The sequence below is a fragment of the Syngnathus floridae genome, chromosome 7, assembly GCF_059516105.1.
Source record: "Syngnathus floridae isolate MCC-2025c chromosome 7, RoL_Sflo_1.0, whole genome shotgun sequence".
NCBI classification, from domain to species: Eukaryota; Metazoa; Chordata; class Actinopteri; order Syngnathiformes; family Syngnathidae; genus Syngnathus; species Syngnathus floridae.
In genome coordinates this window covers 15774550-15799253 of record NC_142419.1, presented here as the reverse complement: position 1 = coordinate 15799253, position 24704 = coordinate 15774550, and the positions used below count along the sequence as shown (strand labels likewise).

Genomic DNA, 24704 nt, shown 5'->3' with positions numbered 1-24704 from the left:
CTGATATATCCGACTTAAATCCTTCCCAACAAATCAATTTAGGAGGAGACACTGCTGAGACAAAGAACATAAGCGGACACACGGAGGGGGTGATGCAACGGAGAGCTTAAAAATCAGAGGCAAAAAAAAGATTTACAAAAACCTGGTACAGAAATATAGATTTTGACGTATACATCAGGTTCTCAGTCTGGGTGTACCCTAATAATTTGAAAATTCAGTTAGGATGGAATGGAAAAGATGCCCTAATTTTATAAACACCCAAAAAAAAAAACTGAACACCTGGACTCGCTGCCCTCAAAACCCAAGCGGGGTAGAAAATAAGAAACAGATTGTGAACTGGAACAATCACTGATGGAAACAGGACGAGGGCAGACAAACAAACAAGCCACAGGTGGGGGAAAAAAAACAAGAACAAGAAGTCAAACAATAAGAGAACATGGAAGGCAGTTGTTGAAAGTATCTATCACTCCAAATGTTTTTTTCCCGCAGTCGATAAATGAGCGTCACTTTCCCCCGTTCAGATAAAATGAAGCGGATGAGTGGCTCAAACAATCATCCATTTAACGACTATTTTTTCTGTTGGATGCCGAGTGTGAGGAGCTAAGAAAATCATTATTCGTAAAAAAAAAAAGTGTGCATTGAAAGTACAATTAGAAATAAAACAAGTCTTCAGGTTGCATTATAGAATTGAAGGGGGCTCGGGATGGAGCCCTGCTGCTCATCGTCAGTAATTGACCAAATAATTACGATATATTAACCAATTACTCTGGGCTCTGAGAGTGCAGTGCAGTCGAGAAAAAAATACTATGAAATATGACGTGAAAGCTATTTTGTGAAACGGCGCTAGTTACATCAATCATGGCGCTGACGTATTTCGAAAGGAAGCAATTGCTCTTTGAAAGTTGAGTCCAGACCGCAATCTCAACTATTTCTTACTTTGCATAAACAAAGAAAAATGCCGCCAAAATGCTGAGGCTTATGCATTGATTCGTTTTTTTTAAGGTTAGGCTCATGATTTATAGATTATAAGGCAAAGTCCTGCTTTTGCCCAGAATATTCTGCAGGTGTTTGCACTTCAGGTAGGAGTAGGAATAAGTGAGTGAGTGTTGGTGCCTTCACTTGTCATGGAGTTCAGCCGGCAGTCACTCTGGGTGAGTACATCGGTGTGAGCTGCCACTCAGCGGCGACTTTCGCCCAGTAAAGATTGACGATCCCTTCAGCCGTGCTTATTATATAGAGGAATAAGATTAATAAAAGGCTGATGTGTTTTTTGTTTTTTTTTAGATGGGTAGATGGAAAAAATGAATACATATAAATATTAATAAGTAAACAAAAAATAAAAGAAATTAATAAAAATAATTTTACAAATTGAAAAGAAATAAATAGGACAGCTTGAGAGATAAGAATATGACCAGTTGCTCTTTTTTTTTTTTTTTTAGATGGGTACATGGAGAAAAATAAAAACATAAATAATGAAAAATAAAACAAAAAATAAAATAAATTAATAAAAATAATTTCACAAATTAAAAATAAATAAATAGGACAGCTGGAGGGATAAGAATATGACCAGTTGCTCTTGTTTTTTTTAGATGGGTACATGGAAAAAAATGAAAATAATGAAAAATGAAACAAAACAAATAGATTAATAATAAAAATCACTAAAAAAAATACATAAATAAATAAATAGGACAGTCTCAAGCTGTCCTATTTATTTATTTAATTTTAGGAATAAGAATATAAGAATATGACCGGTTGCTCTTCCCAATAACTGTCGCCCTGAAGGATGCGAGCTTGTTACAACGCAACATGTGTTAGCACGGGGATACTTGAAGAAATGTGCCATGACTAGCGATGTTTGAGCGTGAAGATCCTCCTGCAGTCAATCAAGCCTCGGAGGAGAAAAGTGTAGAGCGCTTCGACTTAAAGAGGATTTTTTTTTCCCCCATCTTCACTATTCCTCTTCCAAGAAACTTAGTTGTCGCGTACGCCGCCGAGTTTGATCTCCAACTCCCGTGGTCGTTATTAAAAATTCATCGTGGAGATGACAAATGGGTCCAGAAGAACATGAGAATAAAGTGGAACATTTCCCAACAGTGCCGTAAAGTTGCTATTAAAGGGGCTCCATTAACGTCTGGCACTGGAGAAGTTCGGCCTGTTGCCAGATTGCTTGTCTTGGATCTCAAACCCCCCAAAAAAATCAACATTAAGTTTTTCAGGAGATTTGCAAGCGAGGCCGACAGGTTCAGAAAGGCTTTCAACGGAGCCCAGTCAGAACTTACAATGAGTTCTGAGCACGTTGGTGCAAACAAGCAAAGCACAGAGTTTCCCTTTCAACTTTTTTGTTTGGTTGCGGCTCGCTTCTCTCGCAATTTAAGTTGACACGGCTTGACAGCCTGCCGTAGCTCAGATGAAAATATTGGCATCATCAAGCAGCATCATTGCACCAAATCAAGTGGAAAATATACTCAAATTCATTCTGATTGGGATTCATCAATGTTTGCCTGTCAAGGCGCTACGTTTCCATCTGTCTGCTAGCAAACTAATGTAAGAGGTTATTAAGGCGGAGAGCCCACATGCTGATCCCAAATTTGAAAAAAAAATTTCTCCTTAAGTCAGCAGTGACCCAATTGTCAGATGTCTCTGCTGATTAGCCTTCCCCAAAAACCGCGGCCTTTGCGATTTAAAAATTGCATTCTCCCACACTGCAGTCGATTTAAATTCGATTATTCAGCCCGAAAATAAAAGAGAAGCTGGTTTTGTCTCACAAGTCACAAGTCCCTATTCAAATTAAAATAACATATGAGTTGGCAACTAAAATGTAGCTAGCATACAAGCTAACAGTTAGCCTTGCTCCTTTTTTCGACGTGGCTCCGCATTATTCGTTCCTTTCCACTGCGAGCAAGAAAGTATTAAAATATTTGTGTTCGTACCTTCTCTGGCACCGACAGCCTAATTTGCAGTTGCAAATACAAATGTAGGTTCGCGGAAAAAAACATCACGGCGCTTTGCATTCGCCCGCTTTCATCACACGCGCCAGAGGAGAGCGCGGCAAAGAGACGCTTCTTGTGTTGATTACTAATGATACGATTAAACATCTAATTTATGGCACCGGATCAGAGCTACGAGACGCCAGTAGGAGTTTGTGTGAGGCTACGGGAATAGGAAAAAAAATCATCTGGGCTTTTTTTTCGTGTATTTTCTGGAGGGAAAATCATTAGCTGGCTGAAAGAAAAGCTGCTGTCCGGAGATAATGAGCGCCTGTCGTATGTTAGGACAGCCATTAAGAAGATTGTTTGGAGTGTAAAAGGGCCTCAAGCACGAACGCTTTCGCCGTACTAGACATTCTCATAAATATTCTTCTACTGCTACTTGGTTTGCATTGCCGAAGCGTTCCGAGGTGAGGCTTTGTAACCGTGGGGAAATTCGAGTCCAGTACCTGCAATGACTCATGCGTGACATTGCATCAGGTGGGACATTTCAATTCCAACTGCAAGTTTATTACCTCAATGTCATGCAAGGTGTTCTCCGCCTTGCTGTAGCGACTTTGCATTGCATTGCATTTCTCACTGATCGCGTATGAGCTTGTCGATTATTTCCGATTGGAAATGAAAAAACATGGTTATTAAGTAAAATAATATAATAAAAGTCAGATGTACACTGCATTTTTGAGTAGCAGTTAAAAAAACATCAATAGCAATGAAAGATAAGAACACTTCGACAATTAAATCGATATGAAATTAGGTATAATCGAGGGAATTACGTTTTAGCGATGTTCAGCTTTTTTTTTGAATGCGGGTTGGTATATATATTTTTTAATGAATCACAAAATATATAAAACAAGACTCCAAACTATGACAGTTTATGTGGACCCACAAAATACCAAACAGGGATGAGCCCATCGCCATTCTGTTCTTTAGCTAGCAAGCAAGCTAGCAAGCGCACTCGCTTGCATGCTAGCAACCGTAAACTAATATGATGTGTAGGCACCATTCAAAACAGTAAACCGGTGGAATCCATCGTTTCATTCGGGTCATGGCAAAAAAAATATAAATTCAAAAATGCAACCAGAAAGTAAGGCAACCATCGTAACATAAGCTATGTATTATTTCTATCATCGGGAGTACATTCAAGAAAATCTGTTCCAATCTTTACTTGAAATCAGATGCTTAGAGAGAAAATAATCATTATTATTGAGTGTTTTCCGGTTTGCCTGAGGATCAGAAGCAAAATTTTCTATCTGCAGCCTTTCCCCGTTTTTCTGTGGAAGAAATGAAGGCTCTCATTTTGAATTGAATCTTCCTCTGGGTGTTGCCTGCCAGTCTTATTGATGCTTCCAAATATTGAATTGCTGATGAAAGTACGGCCTTCGCACAAACACACAGCGTGCAATATCAAATTATTGATTCTGCACAGATTCTAGTTCACCATCTACGAGCAGAATAAAAAGCACTCCCGCTGCTTTTACGACCGACCAAAAAGCAAATGTGCACATCAGCGCTAATATGATAATGTCTTTAAGGCAGGTGGATTGACGCTTTCTCTCGTCATTTCGAACCGGGCCAATCGAATGGAGCTTTTCCCGGAGTAACGAAACTTTCTCCGTGACCGAAAAAGTCCCAAATCTAACATTTACACGACAAATAATTCTTCTTGATTGAGAGGCTGGAGCTGCATCATGAGCGGCTGCCTACAAAAATAGAACACGGAGTGTGAAAGTGACTTAATTAATTCTATGACATAAGCGCTGATTTACTGAAACGCTCTTTAATTTGCTGAAATACAAAATGTACTCTAACATATTTAAATATAAGACATAATCAAATGGTTACCTAAATACTGTTAAATATATTAAAATCAAACAATTCCTAAAAGTTATTAAATACTCTGAAATCTACTGAACGCTTGCTAAATGTAATTTAACTACTAACAACTAGTTAAATCCAAATAAACTGTATAAGACTGTTTTTAAACCCGTTTTAAATTATTAATTAAATTTAATTTAGTGGTGCAACACTTTAAAAAGCGAGCCCCTGTTGACAATAACATTTTTATATAATTACTTGTGATTTTCATGAACGGTAAACAAAGAAATGACCAATTTAATCCCAATTACTGCCATTAGTGCAGAAAAAAAAGTCAAATGATATTTAGATTGCAAGATCATTAAAACACCAGCAAACATCATACGAATGATTTAAGAATAAGCCTGCTCATTTACGCTGTTTTCTTCAGCGCTGCTTTTCAATTATTCAGCGCCTTGCAGAAGGAGGGGAGAAAGAAAAAAAAAAAACCTCTTGCAGCAGCTCTAAAACTTTATGAGAATCCTTTATCGTGACTAAAGCGCCGAGCCGAGTGTTTGCATCATGAATGATATTCCCTCCATTATCCCACCATGAAATGTGCTCATTGTCTTTACCTCTAATTATCATTAACATGATACTAATCCCCCCCTCCCCCCTCCCAATTTGCTTTTCCAGACAAGATAACTTGCACGCCGCATATTAACAAACCCCGGGCTAAACTACCCACCTCTTGATTTATCTCTCGGACGCCCACGTGTTTTTTCTGCAGTGGGCCCGAAAATAAATAAATAAATGGTGAGCGGGTTGGAGTGGAGCAGAACATCTGCAAGGGAAACAGAAGTGCGCTAGATAGTTGACTTGTTGAGTGTAGCCGAGGATTAGCGGGGCGTTTAGCGCGCCGCTGAGAAAGCGGCATTGTTTTGCAACAAGGCCGACCCAGTGAGAGCGATCCACATAAGCCGCAAAGTGGTTTTATGGCATGGCGCTATAACGTGACGTCGTTGATGATTTATTTACATTTTTATGGGAATCGCAGAGAGATTATTGCGATTCGCTAATGGGGTTCAATGTCGGGAAATTAAAGATTAAATAGACGGTAATTATCGTCGACATCGTTTTCATATTGATTTACTGTTCGGCGGGTTAGTAAACAGGACACGTTATGGGAAATTGATTTCGTGATTGCAGGCGGCGTGGTAAGGTAGTGGTGACGGCGGCTCGCAGTCTGGGGGTTCTGGGTTCGAGTGAACCCTGAAACTGAAGTTCCACTTCATTGTGAAGTGGTAGAACGCTATTTTTAAATCGTAAAGTCTGAAGTATTGGTGGAGGGGAGAGGTTACAAAAAAAAAAAAATAGGACCCCACTAGGTTACACAAACAGACACACACATACACAGGTGCCATTTGTCAAGTTCAACAGAAAGAATCGGTTTTGCAAACGCCACATATTTGAGTTTGGGCTTTTGGCCATTACAGCTCCCCCATGGTTGAGTGAGGCCTGCTGGAACCTTGGAAAGGGCCCGACCGGCAGGTTGGCGGTGAGATGTGGGGGAGGGAGTGGCGCAGAGGGCACGGAGGTGTGAAGATAATGGTCCCGATGGGGCGCCACACGGCGTTAAACTCGCCGTATCGGAAGCTTGGCTGCTCTCCTGTGAAGGAGTTTTGCATTGCACACTGAAAGACAAACAGTCCACTTGAACTTTTTTTTTTCTTTCTGGGAGCGGATCTAGCCGTCCCTCTTCTTGCTTTTTGGAATTACTTTTTGGATTTAGTGCAATGAGGTTGCGGGTCGGGGTGATGGCAAAGAGACTATTAAGTTCAGTTCTTGCTTGCGGTCTTATCACCACTAATCACCACTATGGCGTGACACGAAAAGTCAAAACGAAAACCCGACCTACTTGCGGACAGACCGAATGTTGACTTTTCGTCAGGGTTCGTTCAAGGTTACAAAATTGACAAAAGTCTTTAATGGTCGCACACAGTTTTTCTTGTCACGAAGAAATTTTGATCAAAAGACCTCAGCGATGTTCAACTTTATTGATTTTGCATTTTCTGTGCAGTTTTAACACTGGACTGTAAATGTGGGTGTAAAGCTGTACTTTGCTCCAATACAAACTGAGGACTTGACGTCTTTCAAAACAAATCTACTGCACTTGCATTGTGAGTGATGCCAGGAGAATACATACTTTTATCTTAAGCCAAATGCAGCTTTAAAAAATGTATACTTTATTATTCTTCTCCTCAGGCAGTGACCTGATCTAACAGTGTTTTCGAAGCCATTTCTTCCTCCAGTCAATATTGAACGGCGGAAGAGAAAACAGTCAAGCGCCTCAGAGGCAACCGAGTGTTGTTTTGTTAATGGAAAAAACCTGATGTGTTTGTTATTTGCCGATCGCTGTCAACTAGAGCTGACTTCTTTTTTTTTCAGTTTTAATCAAAGCATGTCCGCTTCTTTTATTCTCCTCCGACTCCAAAAATCAGGTTGTCTGATTTCACTACAGGCACCTTAGAGAAATGTAAGTCAAAGTGTTTAGCATGCTAGCAACTCAAATCGGGTTCAGCGTGACAAATGCAAAACAGAGACTTGCGAACGGCAGTGAGCGCTCGGGCCAAAGGACTCGAAAAGGCGGCCTGGATGTTGCAAGGTTCCGAAGACGGGAGCCCTTTGAAGTGAATCTTGGGTTGGCTACATTGTGCCGTGTGCGTGACTCACTAAATCCCGTAAGCCGCCACGGTATCTCCTGCAGCCAGGCCGTGTTGCCTTTAATCACCGCTAGACAGCGACGGCGTCTCGTGCGCCGAACCTCGGCGCTTTGTACTTTTCGGAAAGGAGCGACGGAATCAATTAAATCGCGCTAGGATAAAGCACCACAAGGGAGCCGCGGAAGAATGCGAAAATCCACTTTCGAAATCAAACGTTTACCGAGGGCACGGCGCTCGGGGCTGAGAAAATAATTCATAAATATATTTTACAATATCAAATAAAATGCTAGAGGGGCTTAACTGGCGCTACATAGATTTCTGAAGGGGGAAATAGCGCCCCCTAGCCTTGTGACTCTTGTTGTCCAATCACCTTTCATCTTCTACTTGCTGCCATGTCAATCTAATCTTAGAATAACAATCCACCAACTGACAGGACCTCCCTCAAGGTGTGTCTTTCAACTCGCTCAGACTTGGTCGCCGGGTCCGCCGCCCGTGGCTCAAACTAATCAGTCACAACGCAAAGAGACAAACATCGTTCTGCTTGATTTGCTTTTTTTTTTTTTCTTGCCTCTTTGAAGACTCTTGTAACTCGAACGTCTCTCACCTGCTATGAATAATTGATCTGTTTGGATCGAGTGCAGTTTATATGCAAGGAGGCAGCAGCAAGGAGATGCAGGGTGGGGGGGGCACTCAAGTAGAACCCCCCCATCGTATTTTTTCAGGTGCAGTTTCAGAGACCCGATGGTCCCAAAGTGCTAGCGTGCCAGTGCTAGATATTAAACCACAAAAAGCTTTTAGCGGCGTTCAAGAATGCCATCTGAACGCTTGTCAAGAGTGTCACGAACGAGCCGGGTCACCTCAAGGTTGGGGATGGGAAATAATCAACGATAAAAAGGAACCCGGGAGATCTTTAAGACAATCTCACCTCCATAGCTAACGCTAGTAGCCACAAACCACATTAGCGTGTTAACCGATGGGCTGATGCTAACGGAAATCTGTCGTAAAGGTTGAGTTAGTGCTCGCATTTGCGCGCCTGTACAACGGTTGTTTATCGGCGTTGCGATCGGCGACAATTGCATCGGCAACGCTTTCCATCAATGTAATGGCACTACAGTATATAAACTGTAGGAACACTTTGGGTGATTTATGTTTGTCAAAAGGAGCCATTAGCTCGCTAGCAGCAACGGGCGCCGGAGTGGTTTTTCCACTTGATGAATGAAAATGATGCTGATTTGGTCACATGACTCATTTTGAAGTGAAGGCCAAACGTACGTGTGTTTGGGTTCTTTGAAGAGAAGATGCGAAGAAGCGTCTGTCAAAGTCAGCGGGTGAATTACTATTCAATATTGATTAAGTCAAGAATCAACGTACTTGATTTCATTCCATCTTTGAAATAAATCAACCTCATCCACCTGCACGCCGTCATCGTTCCAAGCAGATTTTGAGCTTCTTTACGGAGAAATTCGGCTGTCATCTGCCTGAACGCTCGCTACTCATCTTGTTTAATGTTTAGCATCTCCGCTTGTTTTAACTCGCTAGCTTTTGTTTGCTAATAAGCACAAATTCGATTTTTATCTGTCTGGTTCCCACCGTTCAGCTGACTCTTATTGTTCTCCCACGCACAAACAATGTTACTTTTATCACCCATCTCCTTAGAAAAAAGGAGACAAAAGCAAGTTGGTGCTACGCTTATATAAAATGGAGGTGTTTATTCACATGGTAACTTTGAAGAAGAATATTTTTTATAAAAAAAAAAAAAATCCCCAAAATGTTCGGCTTAATAGAGGAGCTGGCAAATAGCAGTTTAAAGAGAAAAACAAAAAGAGGCCAAGTGTGCTTGCTTCGTGCTTTTTATTGCCACCTCAAGTTGAAAACAATCCAACATTGAGGATTTAATCAAACGGCAGAACGTTAGGAGCCAAACGACTGACAAGAAATCCATGGGCACGGTCTAATGTGGGCGGGGCCACCGCAGGAACTGATTAAACTAAAAAGCAGCCATTTGGATTCTAATGCCGCATTTCTGAGCATCATTTGCGCGAAAAACTCAATCACCAAGAAGCTCAGCCACAAAAACAACCAAATGGAAAAAAAAAAGACACAAAATGAGACTATTTGACAAAGCTAAAGCAGTTTTTTAATGGCTCTTTTACTTGTTATTAGGAAAAAGGTCCCTAATGAGGCTCTTAAAGTGTTGGTAAAAGGCGACAACAACAATAAATGGGTGCACGTTTAATTGAAGGCAAACACTTTGCCAACATCTTCAACAAAATGCAATTATACTTTTCTGGAATGTTCATTCCATGGCCATGCCTGCTACCTTTTCCGTTCCTGACTCCCGACACAACTTTATGCCCCGCCCCCTGACAAAAGAGACATACAAAGATGGCGTCGGGATCAAACTTAATGGCGGCAATCAGCGTGACTAACATCATGATAAACATTTGGAAATGTCAACGTCAGATGATTGGTGTTTTGGAAAGCCTGCGAGCAATCGTCTGCCTTTCGTGTGTTCTTCGCAACTTAATTAGCATAAATATGCAATCACTGACTCACAGGAAAACCTTAGAACGGGATGTTTTATTCAGAGGAATGTATTCCCCGCTGGGACATTTTATATAAAGTCGTATATTTAGAGCACGTTTCTACGTAAACCTTATCGCATCTTATTTTTAGATTTCTAAAAATTCAATAAAATGAGATGATGCAAGGGTGGAAGCATGTTACTGTTTTTGACATTGCTTTCTTCTATATCTCGGACAGTCGGACATTTTCTGCTGACGCGGGACGGTCGAGGTCACTTGCCAGCTCGACTCGAGTCTGCGCCTGTGATAATTAATTGCACTTGAAGAGACTCGCATGGCGTGTTATGACACAAAGAGAACAAGTCTTATTAATAATGCACGTTGGGACAATACTGAAGCTGCCCTCCATCGATTCCTCCATCGACAACATTAGCGTTAGCCGTTTTAGCATTCAGCTCACATGCCTGAGCATTGACACCGGGAAGAAAAAAAGCCAAATAAGCTTCACGTAAACAAGCGAGCTAGATCATGTGAAGATGGCAAACAGATTCCCGTGCCAATTTGACATCAGCTTTACACACGCATGACGATGTCGTGTGTTTACAACGGTGGGAGGGATCAACGACTGTCTTCATACATGTTGTATGATGTTGACATATGGAGCCGGCTGATCCCTGAGGCGTCCATCTTCTTGCAATTCAGTGAGAGATGCCAGAACTAGCTTAATCTAACAACCAGCCAGCTTGTAGTCTATGCAACTGACTTGTCTTCCTCTTAAGGTCATTTTAAAATAAAACCATCCTTGAATCGTATCGAAACCCGGTTCGAGATATGATTGTGTACACTAACGTTGAAAAAATTGAGGTCACTTAGAAATCTCATTCTTCAAATAAAATTGCTAGTTAAACAAGAACATTAAAGTAATCAGCAATACACTCTATATATTATGAATGTGGTAAATGACTACTCTGGCTTCCAAAAAACTTTTAATGCAATAGCTCCAAAGGCCCATTCCCAGAAACCATCCCTCAAGACTTCCAATGGTTCATTGTTCATTTTCCAAGAAGGCTAATGGATGATAAGAAAACCCTTAAGAAATTTTGTTTGTTTTCATGGAATATACAACATTTTCTGGAAGACCCTAAACCTTTGAATGGTAACCAAACACACTTGAAACCATCTAACAAAACCTCATCTAAACACTAATTCAAAAATCTCAATTCAAGACGTGCACTTGAGCAATGAAGTAGCTTTTTTGCACAGTTGTAAACACGGCATGTTCGTTCCAATCGTCGTACTCTGGAAATGGGTCCGATCTTTGGGGAGAAACGGGGGGAAAAAGGCGTTTGTCCCGTTTAATGAAGCCACCGTAATGCAGCTGGGCAGTCCTTCCCATTAGCACACATGCTTTATTCATAAGGGCAAATCCGGTTTGAACCTTGTTGCATTTGTATTCCGCCTGATGCCTTCTCATTGTCTATCAAGGGACTATATCCATTCCATTTGGGTTCCTTTATTTTCCACTGCTCAGCCTCGCAGGGGGGAAAAAAAGATGATGAAGGGGGCAAAAAGGGCAAAACAACCTTCCGCAGGGGGGAAAAAAAAAAGAAATTGAGACAGTCTGTCATTTCTGGTCAGTCAGGAAGGGTTAAGGCTTATAATGAGCTAACACGACCCGGAAACAATCAGCAGCTTTCAGGGCTTGTGTAGTATTGTCAAATGATAACCTTGCAAGTCCATTTTGTAAAATGACGAGATTCTCTGTGTTCTGAATTTTTTTTAAAGACAACCACTCGGAAGAATCAGTGCACCGAGGGGGCGGGGCTTCCCTCCCTGCGTAAAACGAGTTGCAAGTCAAAAGTGTGTCAAAATTTCCACATTACCATTCCGTCACACTCCTTTTGTAGCATGCTTATCTCCGTCCGCCTGTCTTTCTCCTGACATTATCTAATTCCATCGACGACATGCATGGAGCAAAACGTTAATGGGAATAGTACAAAAGGAATAGAATTAGTGAAAGGAGAGCCAGATCATTTTCCTGAATAATGGAATCTCTCGGCTGGATGCGCCGTCGCAGTTAGGAAACTGTAATAACAACTATGTAAATGTGAAAATGAAACTTTGCGCCAATGTTTTGGCTGTTGCGTTGATGTTTATTTAGCGTTAAACAGACCAAGATGAGAAAGATCCATCTTAATTACCACACTAAGCTCAAGCGGAAAAAAAAAATGTTGAATAAATAAAGCAAACCTTTTATTTCCCGAGAGCGAGAAAAGCTATTTACTCCGTCGGTCGAAGCCGAGCACGATAGTGATCCCTCGCTACTTTGCGTTTCGTTTATCGCGGCTTCACTTCATTTTTTTTTCCAAATAAAACAAAATTTAAAAGTCAAAATAAAACTTCTAAATTGAGGAAACGTGTTTAATCTTTAGGACAATGTAGTATTGCTCCAAATGTTCGTTTACATTCCTTTAGATGTCCATTTTCGCGTGTTAGCATCTTTCCGATAACTCGTTAGCCTGCCCGGTACTTCTTCTCGGTGACCGTACTTCGCGGATTTCACTTATCGCGGGTGTTTTTTTGGAACCAATTATCCGCGATAAACGAGGGATTACTATACGTCGGCAAAAGATTGAGAAACTACTTTCCGGGTGACTGAAGAAAAAAACTGGATACCGTGTTTTGATAGAGGTCAAAATTGTTTTTATCCGAGACCGATTCTGACAGTGCTCGTCAATGTGAAAAATGTTGCCGCTTCAGGAGGATACGTTGCCCACTGGCAGGGTTTAGCGATCGGGATTAGAGTCGAGCACACGCTTGTTCGGGTGGCGCAACAGCAAGCAGAATGACTGTTAAAGGTCGCTCAATGTCACCATTTGGTCACAGCCTCGTTGCGAACGGGCAGAAAAATACGCTAACCTCCTTGGCAGAAAGTTCTCGGCATAAAGGACCCCTGGATTAGAGGGTTAGTTAAAAGGCAACGGAGGCGTATCGATTAGAAGCAGTGAATCAGCCGTCTTGTGTGCGCTGAATAATAAAGCGAGTGGAAGGCAGCCCGAGGTTTGTCAGACGGAGCTTGCCAAACGGCCCGAGCGTCAAGCTCATTTAAGGAGGCGAAGAAATGTGGCTAAGTCACATCTCTCCCCCCCGTCCTCCAGGAGATGGCAAATCATGTCACCGATCAGGAAGTGCCTGGAAGCTTCTTAACACAAGTTTAAATAAGCGCTCCACGGCCAATTTAACTGGCAAATGGAGAGATGGCGCCCGACGTACGCTGGCTGACAAGTGGCGCCGATAGAATGGAGAGCAATGGCGTCGTAATGGCACGTCCTCATTAGGTCTGTTTGAAATACCTCCATTTGTGTTGCTCGGTGACTCGCCGGAGCGATTATTTGTTCTCTTCGGGCGCCGTCAGCCTAAATGTAACGACTTTGGGCTGTATGGGCCAACGGAGACAATCCTTATGTTTGTGTACAAATTAGAAGCAAATTGGGAAACGGTCCCTCTTGATTCCTGCTTGGCTTCTAATTCTAATTTTGTGCTCAACGCAGGCTGTGGGCTGGAGTTCCTGCTGGTTCTCTGCGGCCTGGAGTTTTCCTGGTCCTGCCCGCGTCACTGTATCTGCTACACGGCACCCAGCACCGTCTCCTGCCAGGCCCACAACTTCCTGACCGTCCCCGAAGGCATCCCGCCTGATAGCGAACGGATCTTCCTGCAGAACAACAAGATCCACCGGTTGCTCCGAGGTCACTTCAGCACCAACACGGTGACACTCTGGATTTACTCCAACAACATCACGTACATCGAGCCGTCGACGTTCCGCGGCTTTACGCTACTCGAGGAGCTGGATCTGGGAGATAACCGCCACCTGCGCTCCCTGGCTGAAGACACCTTCCACGGGTTGAGCCGGCTGAATGCTCTGCACCTGTACCGCTGCGGACTTAGCTCGCTTCCGAATAACATCTTTCAAGGATTAAGGAGCCTGCAGTATCTCCACTTGCAGGTAATCCAAGATCTTTCCTCAAATCCACTTTGACTGACTTGAAAACATTTTAATTTAATCAACGCTAGCTTCTTTAAATAATCTTTAATGGGTTCATCTGCAATGCTTCCGCTTCTTTGCTTGAGGGTTAAGACTACATAAGTGAGGAGGCGTCTTTTTCCAAAGTCAGCACAACATTTCCGACTGTGTTTTAGGGGGGCAAGGCAAAGATGTTTTCTCGGATTTTCCGTCTTCGACAGGCGGAGTCATTACTATTCATTGGGCACAGCTCATTAGGTTTCTACATTTTGCATGAGTTCAAATCAAAAGCCGGTTTATCGGGGTCGACAATGTCACCCGCCCAGGACAACCGGTTGAACATACACCATACGGAAACTATTAAAGATACACATCTGAATTATTGAACTAATAGATCTTGAATGGACTTGGTCCCCCTTCAGACCTCTCATTCAAATTTGCAGAACCTGTTTTCTATGGGACATGACCGAGACCATGACTTCAAGCAAAACAATTACTACCTTTGGGAAGAACTAGAACATAGATGACAACCACACACACATTCTCGTACTGAAGAAACCCATAGCGAATATAAATGACACCATTTTGTCATCTTGTCTCCTCAGCAAAATCATCTGAAATTCCTGCAGGATGACACGTTCGCTGACCTCCATAACCTGAGCCACCTGTTCCTCCACGGAAATCATCTATGGAGACTCAACCAGAACACTTTTCGAGGTCTGAACGCCCTGGATCGTCTGCTTTTGCACCAAAACCAGATCGAGTGGGTTCACCACCTGGCGTTCCACGACCTGAAACGTCTCACCACCCTCTATCTGTTTAACAACTCCCTCATGCAACTGTCAGGAGAGAGCCTGGACACGTTGCCCTCTCTGGAGTACTTGCGTCTCAATGACAACCCCTGGTCATGTGACTGCAAGGCCCTCACGCTGTGGGAGTGGCTGAAACGATTCAGGGGCTCGACGTCCACGGTGGTCTGCCAGGCGCCTGTGGACATGGTTGGGAACGATCTGAAGGATCTGCGCAAGGAGAACTTCTCCAGCTGTTCCCCAAGTTCTGAATCCAGAGCCCAGACCAACAACTTATCCGGCACGGTCAGCCCGCCGTCCATGAATCGCGGGGTAGTGGCGGGCTCTGGGGGCCAGAGCAACGTGGTGAACCCCTCCAGGGCCGGCCGTCCTCGCAACTGCTCAAAGAACCGCAATCGAGGGAGCAAGGGCAAGGGTGACAACGAGGTCCACCACTCCAAGGAGGTCATGGCAGACAAGGAGGATTCTTCTCCGGATTTTTCCGACGGAGGAAAACACGACCATACGTCCCCTGACGGCACCGTCACGAGAAGAAAGCACAAGTGTGTTCCCCGGACCACTGTTCGACCCCCGAGTGGGGTTCAACAAGCCAACAACAGGGCAACCTCATCCCGGCCTTTATTGTACGTCTACGCCCTCGCGGTTGCCTTGACGACAACAAATATTGACATTATTCTGCGCTGATCTTCGGCGGGTCTGGTAAAGGTTTACCGGAAAGAACAAGCCCTTAACACACACTCGCTCCTGGCCCCTGTGTCTTTTATGTGTGAGTGTGACTCTGTTGTATAGGAACCGTAACCATTCAGATGAGCACAAGCATAAAAACATCAGAAGGACTCGCAGGGAGTCCTAAGGTTGATGCAGACCAAGCGTGCACTGCCACTAAAGCCAGGTTTCATGTTCATGTGTTTTTTTGTTGGTCTGTTTCAGCTCTGGAGCTCCAAGAACCAAATATTGGGCAAAGGCAACAATATAATCAGTATAAATTTGGTCTTCAACATTCAATACTGACTGTCCCGTGTAGACTCTATTAAGCTCCAATCTCTTTCTTGCTAGCAGTTGGTCCAAAAAAAAGAACAGAAATATTCATTAACAGAAGTGGGAATGTAAATATTAATTCTAAAAAAAAAAATGGAATTTAAAGCCACTGATGAGTCAAGGCCATAAATAGCACGGCTAATAAGCGTATTCACAGCAAGAAATGGCTACAGCTAACAGCTAACTACACGGTAAGCTAGCAATCCAACGACACGGTAAGCTAGCACTCCAACACGTGAGGCTGCCTTTTCATTGACACATTTGCTCCTGCCCGACTGGATATGAAGCTGCTAATTGAGTCACGAAACTGCGGACCGCTGTCCATTCGCTCGGGGAGTGTCTGTGTGTTGTACTCGTACGTTTTTGTTTTTTTTGTTACTTTCCAAGACACAGAGTGGACCTAGCGATGAACTCGCGCTGCACGGACAAGTGAAACCGGGCTTTGTCAGTTTCCCTGGTGTCGAACTGAGCCCGCCTGCCTGCCGGCTGCTCATCACTTACTGAGGAAAACGTTTTTTCCTGAATCACTTGGTCATACAAGACTCAAGAGGGGGGGGAAAAAAAACGTTGGTGGGTTGTGTGCTATTTGAACTGACTTGTGTGATTTAATCCAAACACAAAAAAAGAATTCAAAAAGGAGCACGGCTAAAGGGGAAAGACTTTTGACCTCATTCTGGGACCGCCGTGTTCCGGGAAAGACTTTTGACCTCATTCTGGGACCGCTGCGTTCCAGGACAGTTGTAAGCGAGGTCCGAAAGGAATTCCGTAAAGCACACGCTGACCGGAGGACAAGTATGAGATGTGCCGGCGAACTTATGTGCCTCCCTCTGATGGACTACGACAGAGTTTGTATTGATGATGTAACATTGGAACGGACTAGAGTGCGGATATTATACATTATTGTCAAACTATGAGGAAAAAAAAAAATATATCAGTGGTATCAATAATGATAACAGGGTTTTGGCTCGTTCAATCGGGAGATATTTTTATTTCATCATTTTTTTTCATGGTATATTTTCAAAACCATTTAAATTGTCGACCTGCGTCCTCTCTGGTTGTATGATTTTTTGCATTTGTGCGTTCTTTACGTTCAGCGCGGTGTCACGGGAAAAAAAATTTATAAAGATATTAAAATCTATATCTTCTTATGTCTCAAAGTGGCAGCCTGAGTCTGTTTATTGGTGTTGTGATGTTTCATAAGCTGGTTTAGAGATGAATCAACGTTGCTCATTTTATTGCAGCGCCATTGCAGCTGTTGTCACTTTTGAAATGTCAAATCTATTCATTCCGACAAACACGCGTGTTTGTCATAGTTGAGTCGGACCAAAACGTGTCTTTCGGGTCCCCTGCGGGGTCCTCCGCCAAGAAACTGTTTACTTATTTGGATGGCTCCGATCTGGCGTGTAGCAAACACGGCGGCTTCCCGCCGTAAATGCAGCTGTGATTTTCCTAATTACAGAACCGCTCGCTCCATGACGTCCTCGCTCACCTGCTCGCTCAGCACACGCGACGCTTCAAGACTCCAATTGTGCGACCGAGCTTATAGAATTAAAAAAATGTTAATTTCAGCAAATAGTTGGGGTTAGGTTACTTAAAAAGAAAAAAGAAACGGCTCAAATATGAGCACCTGTGGTTGAAGTCTTCTTTTATATCAGCATGGCATAAAATTGCCCATTACACTTTATGGCAGGCTCACTAAAATAACATCCGCTCGGACTTTGGGTTTCCATTTGGCTTTTAATTGCCTCACTGTCACCGCTGTGTGGCGTTTAATTAAATGCGGGCAATTAGAAAAAAAAATGGAAAGGGAGAAAGGGAGCGAGCCGGCAAGGAAGACGGCGTGACACTGTGATTAATCGCCCCAAAAAAAGAAAACAAAATGCTTTGCACCTACTTTCTCAAGTTAATCACAAAGTTCACCTCTTTCTCATTCCAGCTGTTATTTTTGGCCTATTTACGGCGAGTGGAAAATTCCCCTAAGAGCGGCGGCGTGCTCCATTTCTGGCGAGCGAGTCGGGGCTGCATAATAAACCCGTGGCGGCCCGAGGCCTTGACGGCACCTGCGTGGATTAGACGCACGCTAATCCGCTCGTCTCTCACCTCAAATCAGACAGATTACGCCGGGGGAAAAAAAAAAAGACAAGTCACCGACGTAGGTGTCCTTGTGACGATGCATTTCGGTTGTTCTTCTTGTCAGATGGAAGAAGGGCGGGCCGGTAGTCAAAACATCAAACGACGGCTCTTATGTACCACCACGAGGAGCTTTTCCTCCACTCTGCTGCAGAATTTTTTTTTTTGTCTGGGCTATTTATGTCATCGTCGGCGTCACGTGTAATCAAAGTTAATTGAGCCGTTCCGCTGCTTTGCTTAGCGACGCCAGACTGCTGCGCCAAACTCGAGTCTCCAGCCGTGAGCCAAAGACGTGTTCCTGACAGACTGCAAAGCTACTTCGTCCTTCTTTTTAAGTTTTACTTCTCTCCTCTCAAATGAGTTTTGATGTGTCCTGCAATATTATCCGAGCATTTTTTTCATCTTTGCTTCTGAATAACAAATAAAGCTGCCTTACCTTGCCTTTGCTTTCCACTTGTGCTCTCCAAGTATGACTTTGGTGTCTTCCAATCAGATCCCTCAGCCACTTTTGTCCTTGCTGTCTCCTCAAGTGACTTGTATTTTGCTTCCTGGACTTATGCACTTGTGTTATTTTGTGTTTCCACATTTTCCATTTCATCCCGGGTCCTCAACCCTGCAATATCGTGACAGAAAGAACAAATGAGAAGTGAAAGAAACCAGGAAACTGACAATGAGGAACACCTGGACAAGACAAAAGTGGCCGAGCGAGCTGATTGGAAGACACAAGGGGGCGGGGTTACAAGCACAGGTAAAAAAATAAATAAAATAAGCCACAAATAAAGAAGACAACTTGAAACCCAACCAAATGTCAACGAAAACATGACATAATCTTAAGCCTCTTTTTCAAAATTCTGTTAAGGACTTGCCAACATTTCTCCAAGTGGAGTGAACTCTCGTCAATGATTGATGTACGCCGGATACTTGGTGGCTCTGCTTGGCTGTCTTTTGATTACTGGATGTTGCCACTCCGACACGCTGTCTGTCTTTATTTCCTGCCGCACATTATCAGAGACGTGAGCAACGTCACTGCCTATCACGTCCGCGCCAAGTCTGGAGTCGGAGTAAATATAGCAAAACCGACCTACCGAATCCAAAGGAAAAAAAAAAGCCCGGTTTGAGCTATTTTTTTGCACCTCTCAACTTTCTCTTATCGCAGAAAAATAAAACTAAGACAGTCATTGCAATTTAAATCAGACGAGGATTCCGTCAGTGGTTGTCAATGCTTCAATTTAGAGGCCAATATTTTTTTTTCTATTTAATTTATTTAATATTATTGATTTTTATTGTATTATTTATTAGCTAACTCGAGATTCTATGGAATTGTACATCATCCGGTCTTTTCCACCGGGGCTTCAAAGGTGTATCAGAAGGTTGCTCACACTCCACAGAGCAACACCAATCTTGCACTCAATACACAGTTAGGACGCTGCAGGGTGTCGGAGGTTGAGTTCCAACTCACTCCCTCACTGCTGGTGTTGCAGCCCCGCAGTGCCGCAACACTCACACACACACACACTCAAACCTCCACAAGCTGCTTTTCCGAGCCCAATAATTCATGCAATAAAAACACATATTTTACATGCAAAGCCCGTAACCTTTTGTGTGTGTTTGTGTGCCTGAACATCTAAGTAGGCTTCTAGCGCCCACGCAAGCATCATGCCGCTGCATTGTTTGGAGAAACAAAGCCCCTCAGATGAACTCAAACGGTGGCCACAAGCCAGATTTCTCTTCTGTGACATGTATGTGAAGGAATACACACAAATACACACATATGTGAGGTGGTGGGTAGGGGGGGGACTGATGTGAATTGATTTTGTGACCACTTTAATTGGTTGGGCCTCCAAGCAGACGGCAAAAGGCCATGACATACACCAGGAGAGCCGCAGGGGTGCAACTGTGCACCCCCGAGTAACAAACGCTACATTCCGTCGTTCAACAGAGATCGACGCTTCGGGTCGGTGACGGAAAAGCGCTCGTACTTAATCACACGTGCCTTGTGACAGTATTGTGACAGCAATATCCTCTCTGGTGACAAGTGTTCTTGTCTGTGCGGCGTGAGCGAAGTTCGAGAGGCAATCGCTCAAACTGACTTGGCTCCAGAGACTTAGCCTCGGGATGAGACGGGTTCAAGAACGAGTCGGATGATGAGTTCAGAACATTGGGAGAGAGCAAAATATAGTATAATAATGTACTATAATTTTATTTACATTATTTTATATATATCATAATATATTATATATATATATATGTTATAATTGGGTTTTTTATTTATATTATATATATATATATATATTTATATTACATTTAATTCTATATTTAAATATATATAATATATATCATAATATATATTATATATATTATAGTTTTATATTTTTTATTTATATTACATTATATATATTATAATATAAATTATAATATATTTATATTAAATTTCATTTTACATATAAATATATAGATATATCTATATACATATGTATAAATAAAAAGAATATTTCTAAAGCAAAAATAAAATGAATAATAAATTTACCGTCAACTCTTTTGATGCTTCTTTGTAGTGTTCTGGTTTTTTTTCACTGATTTTGTCTCGTGCCCATGTTCTCTAATTTTAATAATATTGAAATGAGCTCCCCCACCACAAAACAAAAACCACCGCTGTGTTATTAATGTTCTTTAACCAGACACTATTTTTATGAAGCGATGCAGGAAGGGAAAAAAAGTTACTGTGATCCATTAGCGCAATAAGAGAGCGTTAAATGGGAATTTGACTTGAATTAACTGCTGGGCAGAAAAAATGCGGGAAAAGTAGGAAGTGTGTGTGCACATGTGTGTGTGTGATGGAGCATGATGAATGGCAAGATAGATGAATAGATAAACAGAGCGCAATGAGAATGAAAAATGGTAAGGATTTTTTCTCTGCTTTTTAATTTAATGGCAAAAAATGGCCTGCCACCTTGTGTAATAACTTTTAGAGAGCGTGTTATAAAAATGTAAAAATGTACCCGCCAGTGTGTCCTTTGCCACGTCCCTTGGGGGACTCGAGCTGAAGACGTGAGCGCCGGAGCCGTCACATGCAGGGCCTTGAGTGCTACTCCGTCACAGGAGACTCAAGTCAGCTTCTTCTTCTGAATGCTAAAAATAAGATGTTAAGCTTTTTTTAAAACCAGTCGCCTCCCTTTCCACGTCGTTTGCAAACTTGTCTCAACAGGGAGATCCTTCAGATCCTGGTTTTACGCTCCTCAACAACCAGCAACGAGTGAACCGCTATTATCAAAAGAAGTCTTTGGAAAGCTTTTTGTTAGCAACACCATTTGATACGTTTCCAGAAAAAGAAAAAGCTGTGATGTGAAGAATTCAGGAAGATCCGTTTGCTGTTTTGCCACAGCTGGAAGTCTAGAAATCATCTCTCACTCTGTCTGCGCACCGCAGGATGTTCCTTTCCAAACGGGCAACATCTTTGGACGCCTTCTCAATCATCTTGACCGCTATCTGGCTTGTTAGATGTTAACTGTTACTAAAACTTCTTGTGAACGCGCCTCCTTGAGCTCTCGTAGGTTCTTAGACATGTTTCGTACATGCAGCGAGTTTTGAAAGTGGTTTTTGTGATCTCACAATATGGTGGATTGTTGAACTGGAACGTACCATTCGGGATTAACGGGGGTTCAAACTAAAACATACAATCTGTAAAATAAAAACTTTTCAGACTTTTGTTAACATGCAGATCAAATTAGTAGTCTCAACTGGACGCCATGAGACAAAAGGAAACGGCCGCTGCCTTGCGTCCACTCACGTGTCCTCTGTGCTGTAGTGCCATCTTGGGAAATTAATGTCAAGCCTGTCAGATCAAACGGACCACCTCTGCCTTTACGTCCCTCTTGGAACATGTAACAACGCCCGACAAGGATGGCAGTCAGAAAGATGATGCCTTTAATGAGTGTTTTCAGGAGACGCTGGAGAGAATTTTAATTTTTGGGGAAAAACTGTTTTGTATTTTATCAGGGAAATTTCTTGACGGAATTTAATTTCACCTCTAAAGTCAGGAAAAAATATGAGGATAAAATTTGGTCTCCAAATGCCCACGTGTAAACAAGTCCTGTTGACTCCCACAACGGCGCATACCCCCATTTTATCCATGTGCATCCATGAAAATACCGAATACAGCAGATTAAAGTATGATTTAAAAATGTTATTGATGTAGAGGACTAAAACAAAAAAAGCCGCTTGTTTGGTCAGTAAACTCGACTGCGTTCACTCCCACAACGGCGCATACCTCCATTTTTACCCGTGTGCATCCATGACGATACCAAATACATCAGATTAAATGAAGAAATTAAGCACAATTTAAAAATCTTATCGATGAATTCCATTTATAATATTTACAATCCTACGGGAAAGTGTCATTTTCGGATCATCATTCGGAAGGCCCCCGTTTTGTATCAATGTGCAGCAATCACGTGTTGATCTACTTGCCTGTTATTTTGTCCAAAAAATTTGTCATGAAACAAAAGGCTGCTATTTCTATTTTCTTTTTTTTGTGTGAGTCACACGCACGCCTGCTGTCCAGCGCACTCAGCGCGAGAGAGCCTGCGATGAGCTTTTTATTGTATCGGCTCAGCATCTGTTGCGCAACGCTCGCACCTACGTACATCAACCCACAAGTGTAGGAACGCAATGTCCACACAATCTCGCAACCCACACGCACGGGAAAAAACATCGATGTTGTTAAAGTTAAAAGTCAGCAACCCAGGGACAAAATGGCGTCTCCACAAAAGAATACTTGTTGTTCTAAGATTAATGGATTGAAGAAAAAAAAATACCCAGAGTTAAAAGACTTCACTAACTGGCACTCTTGATAGGCCTCGCACATACTCACTGCGGCTCAGGGGGTGCTACCTCGGGCAAGGTCAGCCGAAGGTCACATTGATTGAAATCCCAACACACGTGCCGGCGCACATTAAAAATGAACGGCGGACGACGGCGAAAATACTTAACGGGAGCTCTTTCTCTCTAGTATAAAGTGAACTGCCGGTGCTTCGGCTTTAATTTATTGCGGCGTAAACTCGAACAAACAAGGTGATGAGCGATCATAACGGCGCGTGATAAACATGACAGCAGTCGAATGAGCTGGAAATGAGAGCGTAACTGTCGTGCATAATGGCTCATCTGTTGACAAAACGGCAGAGGGTAATTATGGGATGGCGAGGACACGATAGGTTGAAAAGTTGCTGGGAGGGAAAAAAAAATAAAACAAAAAAATAATACTCCGAGCAGTGACTCAGCAAGATTTTTCACAGAGGATAAAGAATATATGACATATTCTAAGATGCTTGTGAGATTTTGAAGCTAAAAAAAAATGGCTGCTTGACAGATATTGTTGAAAATAATTTTATTAAATGTGTAATTGGTGAGAGTTTAGTGTTATGTTGACACCTGCTTTCATCACAAAAGCAGCGTGAACGTCAGGTACATTTAGTAGCTGTCAGGCAGATTAGTGTGGAAAATACAGATGGTGTTTATTCGAGAGGAACTTTTTGTTCTCTTTAGCAAGCCTCGAGTTTCTGCATAATGAATGTAATATGTAGTCTTGAGGTAACGATATAAAAGATGTCTCATTTCAAACTTAATTAAGTAAAACTCTTTGCTTGGCTTGACTGATTTGTCTGGCATAAAAAAAAATGGAGTAGTGATTTTTTTGTCATTGTCTATTTTTGAAATGCAACACAAGGTCACTGCCAGAATAAAAAAAAAAGCCTTTCATCCCTTTGGAATTGATTTTTTTGCGAGATGATAAAAATTTAAGAGAAATGAATATATGAATTGATGCCAGCCTTCGCAGGCCTGACACAACCTCGGACTTCTTTCATCAGCAGTGGCCCTGCCTTGATCTTCGGAATGATTTTGTGTCACATGGTCAGTTAAAACCAAGGCTCTTATTTTGGCAGCTTCATTGGACTTGGATACCCAAAAAGATAACAGCAATTAGATGATGCCTGCTCCTGGGAACGCCCGACCCAGAAAGATTTGCTATATTACGGTAATAAACATTGGGGCAAGGCTCAATGATGGAGGGTTAGTCAATCTTACACAGTAACCATTTTGAGTTAATAAAAAAAACTGTCATCTTAGCAAAAAAAAAAAAAAAAAACATTAAACACCACATTTTTCCTTTTAAACCAGAAACTCAATAATTAAATAAATGTATGAGCACCTCATATTATATACAGTAAAAGCTACAAAACAAACTGACAAAAAAATGGTTAAATATTTAAAAAAAAAAAAAAAGATATTATTAAAAGTGAGGACAATTTGCAATTTTAGTAATGACACGAATTTGATGCACAATTTATCTTTGCGGGCCACACAAAATGATGTGGCGGGCCGTATCTGGCCCCCGGGCCTTGAGTTTGACACCTGTGTTTTAAACCAACTCATCTGTTACTACTCTCTTGTTTTAATTTCAGAAAAATGGTTACCAGAAAACTAAAGAGAAATCTCAAGTCCCCAACGTGAAAAGAAAAAACTGATGAATGACCTCATGCAATTGTTTTCCCGCCAGTCTTGACAGTCCAGGCCACACGGACGCACATAAGGACAAATTGTCTCACCACTATTATCAGCCACCTCATGACAGAGATCAGGTCGAAGGTTCTCCTCCATGGCCTGGAGGCGCTAAGTAATTG

The 24704-nt window shown here is 42.3% G+C and overlaps 2 protein-coding genes across 4 annotated transcripts in view; one reads left to right on the top strand and one right to left on the bottom strand.

Moving 5' to 3' along the window:
- Nucleotides 1–17110, top strand: part of rtn4rl1b (reticulon 4 receptor-like 1b) — a 67771-nt gene extending 50661 nt beyond the window's left edge. The window contains exons 2-3 of the mRNA XM_088380723.1: nucleotides 13581–14032; nucleotides 14656–17110. Of these exons, the coding sequence (XP_088236849.1) occupies nucleotides 13581–14032; nucleotides 14656–15543 (1340 nt within the window). The 3' untranslated portion in view covers nucleotides 15544–17110. The remainder of the gene's footprint in view (nucleotides 1–13580; nucleotides 14033–14655) is intronic.
- The window catches only part of dph1 (diphthamide biosynthesis 1), a 112045-nt gene extending 93364 nt beyond the window's left edge, over nucleotides 1–18681 (bottom strand). For 2 of the 3 annotated variants that reach the window (XR_015859421.1, XM_088380725.1), the window contains exon 1: nucleotides 18464–18681. The gene's annotated coding sequence lies outside the window, so the exon portion shown is untranslated. The remainder of the gene's footprint in view (nucleotides 1–18463) is intronic. The other variant, XM_088380724.1, reaches the window with a different exon arrangement.
- Nucleotides 18682–24704: the final 6023 nt, after the last annotated feature.